The sequence below is a fragment of the Danio rerio genome, chromosome 5 (genome assembly GCF_049306965.1).
Source record: "Danio rerio strain Tuebingen ecotype United States chromosome 5, GRCz12tu, whole genome shotgun sequence".
NCBI lineage: Eukaryota > Metazoa > Chordata > Actinopteri > Cypriniformes > Danionidae > Danio > Danio rerio.
This window is the reverse complement of record NC_133180.1, coordinates 75,804,314-75,814,481: the sequence shown is the minus strand read 5'-3', so window position 1 is coordinate 75,814,481 and position 10,168 is coordinate 75,804,314. Positions and strand designations below refer to the sequence as shown.

Below are 10,168 nucleotides of genomic sequence, written 5' to 3'. Positions count from 1 at the left end.
AGCACCATACAACAGATTTTCACATTTAACTCTAGTGTGACCGTGGCACGACACTTCTAAATGAAAATCTTTCATATTTTTGAATGAATCATATCATTGAATATTTTAATTATCGAATTTAATTTTGCAACGGCTCCACGAATAATGGTTTAATGGTACTTGGTTAAGCATAATCCCAACTTGAAATTGAGCCGATGTGACTTTATGCATATTACGAGATCAATGCCAAAACGATATTTTGTGCAGCCCAACTCTGCCATTATCTTTGTTTTATATTGCGGATTCAGGGTTTCGTCAGAATAAGAGCGTCTTTATTTCATAAGAGGGCCGGATGCTTTATTAAAATAAACCCCCTAAAATGACACCAATATACAAACCGTATTTACAGCTGAACACTTCTGCACACCATGAACTAAAAGCAAATATACTGCTCATCTAGTGCTTTAATGATCCTCAAGTTTAGAAATAAAAGACAAATAAAATAATTGAAATCATTTGGTTTAAAACACTCTGCTATAATTGTGTTCATTTTGCATATACAAATGTACAGTAACAGCACCCACCTGAAAATTCACATCCCATAGGGTTACACAGCATTCTACTCTGAATAAGCTCTCATTAAAATGAATTGCTGAATGAATACTCAATATCTGCTCACCGAATATCATTCTAAATGTACACCTTTAAGTTTAAAATGAAAGGTTTGCAACAACATCAGCACACGTAAACAGATCCCAATAATCGACTAGTTCTCAGATTCTCACATCTCTGACTCTTATGTTGTAGTAGCATTGGTCTGAGCAGACTTACAGCAGGTCAGCGCACAGTGTGTGTGAGACAGTGAATCAGTGTTTGAGCCATGGATGAGCGGCGATGGCTTCTTTACTGCGGTCTCCATAGTCGTACAGCAGCTCCTCGTCAGCTCGGATGTCTCTGGACGCCAGGAAGATCAGGTGAGGTGTGCCGTCGATCTCATGCAGTTTGGTCTGAAGGTTACCGTTCTTGCTGTGGTTGATCAGTCGGCCCAGTCGCTCCGTTTCCTTGGTAGCGTCCACACTAGAAAGTATGCAGAAAAACGCAGAGTTCTTTCTAACATCTTTTCCAAAGTTGACCCTTTCCAGATTCATTTTCAAAGTGGTCACTTTACAAGTGTGTCAACTTATATAAATATGCATGCACCATAATATTTTATCAGAGGGTATTAGTTGTAATATTCAATAGTATAATATTCCAAGAGAAATATAGCCGCATTTCCACTATTGGGCCAGTGTGAGCCAGGGCTTTTATTGGGCCAGGCCAATCGCCCGGGAGGTTGAGCAGTGAGGCCAAAGTCATGTGGCGTTTCCACTGTCGGGCTAGTAGCTCTCAGCGCGTCACGCAAACCCCGCCCCCAGAACATCCCCCGAATCGAACGTCACTCAATCCGCCCACTTCAGCGGGAATCAGGCAGATAAAGCACACCGCATCATCACTATTAGGACAACCAAAACAAACAAATGACACGTCACTGTACAGCAGTACAATGTATGTCTATACGCACATGCCTGTGTGTTCTCATTCATCATATTCATTTACTCGCCGACCGACTGTTGGCATCGAAATCCAGTGGTCCTGCCACTAACGGAGGGACCCAGTGCAGGGAGCGCACACATCCATAATATAAAACCACATATATAAAATTCTCAGTTAATAACTCCATATAAAATGTATTTTATAACATCCTCAATTAGACAAACGCTGTCTAACATTCAGCCCAAATGCTCCGGAGAGAACTGAAACATGAATTTTTCCCTGCAGGCTTTATGACACTTAATGGGTGATTCCCTTTATTTAAAGATGTTGCTTATTATAAAAGGAAAGTGTTAAATGTTTCAGCAGGCTTTTGAATAATGAAAGTTATATGGCTTTAAAACGGTTATAGCTAGCTTTTGTTAGTTTTATATTGGTTTATTTATTTAATGTGATTTTATTATATCCGATATTTGTAATTCTTGAAATTATTTCAATATAGGGCTATTTTATCTAGATATGACACTATTGTTTTGAGCCTACAAAAGTGGACACGAAATTTGTAAAGTTTAATGTCTTTCTGTTGTATTCATATAGTGTATTATCACCGAAATAAATAAAAACAAAAATTTGAAAAAAGCCACTCGTGGCATCAACAGAGCTGTGAAGGGAGTGCTCTTTCCTTCGGTCTCACACACACATACAGGCATCTAAACGCGCACAAACACACCTTTTAAACTTGACAAAAACTCTCGAAAACCTTTACTGTCTGCTGCGTCTTTAATATGGTGTAAAGATTATTATGCGTTATTGAAACATCAAGGAGGACGCAGCAGTCACTTATAAATTAAAACTACTTTATTTTATACAACATTTAAAAGGGAAACATAAGGGCGATCATACGCAAAAAGGCCCCATAAGGCTAGATGTTTTCTTTCCCTTATTTATTTTTTTTGGCGCATGTACTCGTGTGCGATCGGAAAACTGTGCCTGTCTCTCCTTGCACTCCACCCCGGCTGGCCCTCTTTGGCCCAAGGTATTCAGCAGGCCGAAAAAGGGCAGCCGCTGGCCCCAAGAAAGCCCCGATTTGGCCTGATTAGGCCCCGAAAGTGACAGTAAAAACGCGACTGGCCTTTGCTCACTCGCTTTAGGCGCGATTGTGGAAACGCGGCTAATGTAAGGCATGTTTGCCCAAAGCTCAAAGTTGAGTTGGTCATTTATGGATGTTTCGTTTAAGTTGTTTATGCAAAAGCAAACAAAAAAAACAAAAACTAATACATAATATATTTAAACAGTTTATTATTAGTAAGATAAATGATAGCAAAACACTTTAAAATGTAAGCATTTCAAAGCACTTTTTATACCAAATCAGACTAAAATTCAAGCATTTTCATGGATTTTCCAGCACCCTTAGTAACCTTGAAAATTGGTAAGCCTAGTCACCCTTTATTTTAAAGTACAATTCTCAACTATTAAAAGTTAGCAGTTGGGTTTTGGATTAAAGATTGTGCTGTATACACTCACCGGCCACTTTATTAGGTACACCGGTCAACAAATTTCTTATCAGCCAATCACATGGCAGCAACTTAATGCATTTAGGCATGTAGACATGGTCAAGGTGACCTGCTGCAGTTCAAACTGAGCATCAGAACGGGGAAGAAAAGGGATTTAAGGGATTCTGTACGTGGCATGGTTGTTGGTGCCCGACGGGCTGGTCTGAGTATTTCAGAAACTGCTGATCTACTGGGATTTTCATGCACAACCATCTCTAGGGTTTACAGAGAATGGTCCGACAAAGAGAAAATATCCAGTGAGCGGCAGTTCTGTTGCCACAAATGCCTTGTTGATGCCAGAGGAGAACGGCCAGACTGATTAAAAACTAAAGTTAAGCTCTACTCTTAACGCTGCAATGTAAAATCTTGCAATCAAGCATAATGAAAATGATGAACCCAGAAGCAGACACTGGAATCAACTCACCAGTAGGTTCTGTCGTGGTAGCGGAAGTAGTACATATAGCAGCCTGTCGAGGGGTCTTGAGCGTACTCCGATTCTCTGGCTTTAGCGTCAGCAATCTCGATCAGATCCCCATGATACTCCACCACAAACTGATCCTTCTGAAACGCTCGATCCGCAAAAACTCCTCTTCCTTTACCATCAATGCACTTTACCTGAAAATGCAAACAGCAGACGCTTAATCATTTGATGTGTGAGGAACCATATATGGCCACTTAAATAATTAAAGGGGACCTATTATGCCAAAATCAGTTTTATAAGGGGTTATGTGGCAGAAGTATGTGAATATAAGCAGCTTCTAATGGTAAACATGTATTAATTCTATATTTTTATAATCTGACTTGATAAAACAGTCTGCAGTAACACTTTGATTCACATTCTCACTTAGTACACGTCATCTCACTGAAGCAGAGGCATTTATAGCTCCGCCCTCTTCAGAAAAAGAGCACAATCTAATTTAAATTTAAAGCGACAGTCGCCAAAATGGCACAATTAGGATCAGAGCCCAAAAGGGGCAGTTTTAGAGTGTTAGTAAACATTATCTGTGTGGTATTTTGAGCTGAAACATCACACACACACTCTAGAGATGTCCGAGACTAATGTTAGATCATGTAAAAAGGGACATAATAAGCATTTCAATGAGTGCCATATAAATGGTAAAGCCAAAGGATGGCAAGTAGAAGATAAACATAAGCTGATGTTAAAAAGCTCACCTTCAGTCCCTCTTCCACATTGTTTTTGATGAGATCTTCAATGTGCCGCTGCTTTTCACACTGGTTTAAAAACAACATGCTTGAATTTAGCTCTTGATGGTGGAAAAACGTAGTTTGACACTGGTAAATGCATATTCAGTCAGCACTTTTGGAAACAATACACAGTCTTAAAAAAATAATATAATAATAAAAATTTAAAACAAAGCGTAACCCTAAAATTTCATAGTAGTTTCCATCCAAAGATGCAAATTTAATTTATGCGCATAACTGAAATCGCATAAAAGACATGCCAATAAAGCAGCGTTTACATCCAACAAGTCAAAGAGAACAAAATCGTAATTTCCTGATTAACTGGAGCCAAATATAAAAAATAAAAACTGTATTTTGCTGTGGTAGGAGAAGCTGCGTCAGTCTTTTCTTTCTTTAATAAAAGACTTGCGCTTCAGAAGACGATTCAGACACGCAATGATCCTGTGGTGGCGTTTGAAGGAGCAAGATGATCTCGACAGTTCTGGAGGTAATTGATAATATAACAACACTAATACTAGTTTTAGAGTGACCAAATCAACATTTCATATGTTTTACAGTGCGTTCAGCCTGCTGGCTTGTCCATTTACACACATTTTTATCATCACATGATTTCTGATAACAAAATCACATGACTTTTTAATGCACAGTGGAATTTGTTCGGAAAAATAGTTTCCATCGTAGTTTATGCACTGCAAAAAATGCTTTTCTTACTTAGATTTTTTTTGTCTTGTTTCTAGTACAAATATCTAAAAATTCCTAAACCAAGAAGAATTTAACACAAGAAAAACATATTGTCTTGTTTTGAGAAATAATATGCCACTATTGAGTTTTTTCCTTAAAACAAGCAAAATAATCTGCCAATGGGGTAAGCAAAATAATCTTACGTCAAAAGAACAAACAAGATTATTTTGCTTACCCCATTGGCAGATTATTTTGCTTGTTTTAAGGAAAAAACTCACTTAATAGAGGCATATTATTTCTCAAAACAAGACAATGTGTTTTGTTTGTCTAGAAAATGCTTCTTGATATAAGAAATTTTAAATATTTGAACTAAAAACAAGACAAAAAAAATCTAAGCAAGACAAGCATTTTTTGCAGTGTGTGCATCTTTTCTTATTGAATAAAAAGTATATCCTACTCGGTTATGATGCGCATATGTTTTTATATACATTTTCAAAATGTATGTGCATCCTGGCATTTCCATCGACTGTTGTTTAATGCACATATCCAAATTCGCATAACAATAGGTGGATGGAAACCTAGTCAATGAAATAAAAGTAACAATAGAGGTCCAGAATTTAATGTTACTCAAGAAAAACTGCTTATTATGCTGCATATGTGTGTGGCCCAGGCTAATGGAGCTCATTTTATAGCAAAACTAATTGTTATTATTTTATTAATTTTCTAGTTTCTTTTAATATATTGCTAATACAGAAGAAAAGGTAAACAGTTTAAAGCCTACATTTACCCAGATGAGTTCCAGAGAGACCATCAATTACCATTTAGTGGAAAACTAATAAATAAACAAAAAAATATATACAACTTAAAGATTAAAAACAGACGTCTGAATAATTTACTAACCTTCAACTCGGCTTTGCTTTTCCTACAACTTCGCCGTACAGGAAAATAATCTGTGACCTTGTGATTGGGGAGAGACTCTTTGCTTTTCAGCCTAAAAAAAATAAATAAATAAAATAATAACAATAAATAATAATAATAATACATTTTATTTATATTGCGCTTTTCTCAAACTCAAAGCGCTAAATACACAATAAAATGAAAATAAAAATAAAATGAAATACCCAGATAAAAAAAGAAGTCCTTTGATTTTTTAAATAAACTTCAAGCTCTCACACACAAATATTGATAAATGGTTAAAGAGTGCATATATTTATTAGGCAAGCCATACTTTCTGTCTGTTGACTTTTCCCTGTTCGTTCTTTGGCCAGATTTAGTTTGTTTCCTCGTCTCAGAGGCTTTATGAGGTACAGCAGTCTGTTCATTATGTCCACAGATGATGATCTGCTCTACAGGCTCCTCTTGTTTAGAAACATTCAGCTCATCCGCATCTTTGGCTAGAGAAATAAAGGCAGAAGCATCAAGCAAAAGCATATTTGGAAAAAGTAATTCAATACAAAAAAGGCTTTACTTACGTAGAGTTATTGGTCTTGTTTTTAGTCCAAATATCTACAAATACTTAAATTAAAATGCATTTAGACAAGTAAAAATATTGTATTGTTTTAAGAAATAAGTCAAAATTAAGTGGATTTTCCTATAAAACAAGCTAAATAATCTGCCAACGTGAAAAATAAAATAATCCTACTTAAACCCAGAAACAAGATTTTCACTTACCCCATTGGCAAATTATTTAGTATTTTTTTAAAGAAAAGAAAAAAACTGAATTAATTAATTATTTTTTAACAAAACAATATTTTTACTTTAAAAAAAAAAAAAAAAAAATTTTATTTATTTATTTATTTATTTATTTATTTATTTATATATATATATATATATATATATATATATATATATATATATATATATATTTATATATTTATACATTTATTTATATTAAAGTTGAAAGTCTGAATATATATATTTGACTTAAGAATTTGTTGATATTTGAAAAAAGACAAACGCTCCAAGTTAACTTAATAAAAGTAATACCTTTACTTTGACTGCACATCTTTTTAGCAGAATTGTTAAAAAAAAAAATTGCAATTATGTGTATCCGTGTCTTGTTTTAAATATCTACAAATTCTTAAAATCAAGTAGCATTTATAGACTAGTACATATATTGTTTCGTTTTAGGAAATAAGTGAAAAATAGGTGAGTTTTTCCCTGTAAAAAGCAAATTAATTTAAATTTAAATTTAATTGAATAAAAAAATAAAAGATTTTGCTTAATTTTTACTTTAAACAAATCTTTTTATAACTTAACTTTTTTTGCTATTTGGACTAGAAAACGACTAAGAAAAGCCTTTTTTGCAGATTACATAAAAGCAATACCATACCTTCACTTTGTTTGTTCGTCTTTTTTGCAGAATTGTCATCTAAAACAGGGGAAAGTGGTTTATTCCGGATCGGTTTCTTTAGATTCAGACAACTTTCTATTGTTGGCTGTCCTTGACCTGTCTGTAACAAACAATGCAATATTTTGTCTTAAGTATTTATTTATTTCTGTTTTTACTTTTATTTAGAAAAAAAAAAAGTACAATATAAATCAGCAAGTAATCTGTAGAGATTGGAATACAAGTACATACAATTACAGTATGATGAGAAGTAACACATGAGAACAAGTTTAAGAAATTGAGGAAGTATTTTTGCACTGATGAAGCATTTTAAGGTAAAGTTAATGTTATATTCACATATTCGTTCAATTACAACTTGTGCCTGGCTAAATTGTTTATGGTACTTTGAATATTCAGTCTGAAATCACATACAAATATGACTTGAAAACGACATATTTATCTGACTGTAAACAACTTTAGTCATTCGCTGCTAATATGATTTGAGTATTCAGAATTTGCAAAGAATGCTGTAGTGAAATTATATTAAAGTTGAAAGTCTGAATGTATGAATACAAAAACACGTAACTTTACCTCAATATGACGCTCTTGAGACAACAACATACAGAGTAAACATATGAAATAATACAGATCATTTCACCTACCGTGGGCTTGACTTGCTTGTTCTCTTTGGCTTCTTTGTCAGTTTTCTCCATCACGTTGATGTCTGCAGGTCTCCGTTTGGCAGAACTGGACTTTTTACCTAATTTGTACATTAGAAATACATATTTATCAAAATATTACGTGAATAATGCTGCAATCAAGTGTTTTCATTATCAAAACACTACATTCACTGCGAAAAACTCGAATATAACGGTAATTTATAACATCTGCAGCATGTTCTCGTCAATAAACATCAGAACAACACATATAATCGTTTTCCCGCAAACTAAAATAGTTCGCTAACGTTAGCTTAAAGTTGTGTGCTAATAACGTTTGTAATTGTTTTACCTTTTCCCATATTGGAGAAGATTTCCAACAACAATCAGAAAGACATGTAGAGTTGCAGAACTGCGGCTGCTTGGGGTTTTAAAAATCAATCGTAGCGTTCATTGGTCAGACTCCTGGAGAGGAGGCTTGTGATTGGTTTAATGCACGCGTGCTTCGTGACGTACTTCCGACATGAAATTCCGACATGAAGTGGTTATAGCGAAATTTCTGAACAGTCTTTAATTATTTTGTGCAATATAACGTTATAGGTCAACCATGGATAAAAAAACAAGCATGTAGTTACACTGTAAAACCCAAAAAGTCAAGGTAACTCAAACCATTTAAGGAAACTGATTGCAACAATCAATTAAGTTCAAACACTAATCTATAAGAGTATTGTGAACTTACTCCATTTAAGTAAATAAAGCAATTTGAGCACAGTGAAACCCAATAAATGAAGAGAACTCAAACCCAAAAACTCATTCTATATGAGTACTGAGAACTTACTCCATTTAAGTTGAAGTAATGAGGTATTAAATTAACTCTTTACCTTCAACACTGAGTTAAACTCTTTTCAAATGAGTAGAAATATCTTTCAGTCAATTTTGAGTTACTTATCGATCAAGTTGACTGTCGGGTTTTACAGTGTACAAACATAAATCGTATGAAACATCACTATTCAGATTGTTTACACCACTGACATTCAGTTCACTTCACTATTATGTGCCAAGCGAAAATGACTTACTCTGTCTAATCCTCAAGAGCCCACACTCACCTCTTCCGTTGTTTTCTGGCTGACTTGGGATCGCTTTGCTTCAGTCTCCTGCTATCCTGATCCAGGGGCGCAGCTTCATCTTTTCTTGTTCATTGTCAGATGTACTTATGGTTTCAATATATATATATATATATATATATATATATATATATATATATATATATATATATATATATATATATAGTCTCTGGCATTTTGAAAACACAAATATTATTTAGGTTGGCTACTATGCCAAACAGTAATCACCAACTAGTGTAATTGTAAACGTTAGAAAGCTGATAAAAAACGAAAGTGACTATCTTTATGTGTGTGCGCATGTGTACACAATGCACACAACTTTGCTTAGTGTTTTTCACTAGGACTCATTCTCTCTCTCACGCGCACACACACACACACACACACAAAGACATGTGCAGATATTCACAACGCAAATGTTAATGCCAAATCAATCAAAATTAATACCGGAACACAAATATCTGACATTTCCCAGAAGAGGATCCAGTAAGATCCTCCTCAAATTAAGCACTGATTATAATACAAACCCAACACTGCATATCCTGTGATGTGACTATTGTGAATGATCACATCGCGATATCGATGCTGAAACCATATATTGTGCAGCCCTACGTTTAACCCACCTTGGTAAAATTACTGACTATGTTTACATGGACACCAGTGATGAAATTATTTGCCTTAATCTAATTAAGACATTAATGAATGTTCCTTTCATGATCCCGTTTTACATGTTATAGCACATAATTCAATTAACGTCATTGCATCACCACACCATTCACGTTTTCATGTAATTTCGGGTGTTTTGTTTGTAATCTGTCGACTTTAACTGCAGTTTGGCACTTTCACTTTCAATTGTAAACATTTCATGCATGCCCCCATGACAAACGAGATATTGGATGCAACTATGAACTGCTGGAAGAGTGTTGTTATAATGGATTTTGATACCGCACGCTATATGGGAGAAAAAACCTCCGCAGTTAATGGTGTATGTCTGTGGTCTTCACTGACTCGGTAGGTGCAGAGAATAGTGTCAAACAGCCGTGTGTATGGATTATCCAGTTGCAAAACGCAGCGAAAAGTCCTACATGATAGTAATAGTTTGATTGCTGTTTACAT

At 34.9% G+C, this 10,168-nt stretch overlaps 1 protein-coding gene across 2 annotated transcripts; it reads right to left on the bottom strand.

Moving 5' to 3' along the window:
• Positions 1-289: 289 nt before the first annotated feature.
• Positions 290-8,402, bottom strand: kmt5ab (lysine methyltransferase 5Ab). Of its 2 annotated transcripts, none has more exon segments than NM_001100089.1 (8): positions 290-1,056; positions 3,487-3,677; positions 4,236-4,295; positions 5,847-5,937; positions 6,175-6,340; positions 7,279-7,399; positions 7,938-8,035; positions 8,284-8,402. In NM_001100089.1, coding segments are annotated over 8 exon segments (948 nt in total). In that variant the 5' UTR covers positions 8,294-8,402; the 3' UTR covers positions 290-845.
• Positions 8,403-10,168: the final 1,766 nt, after the last annotated feature.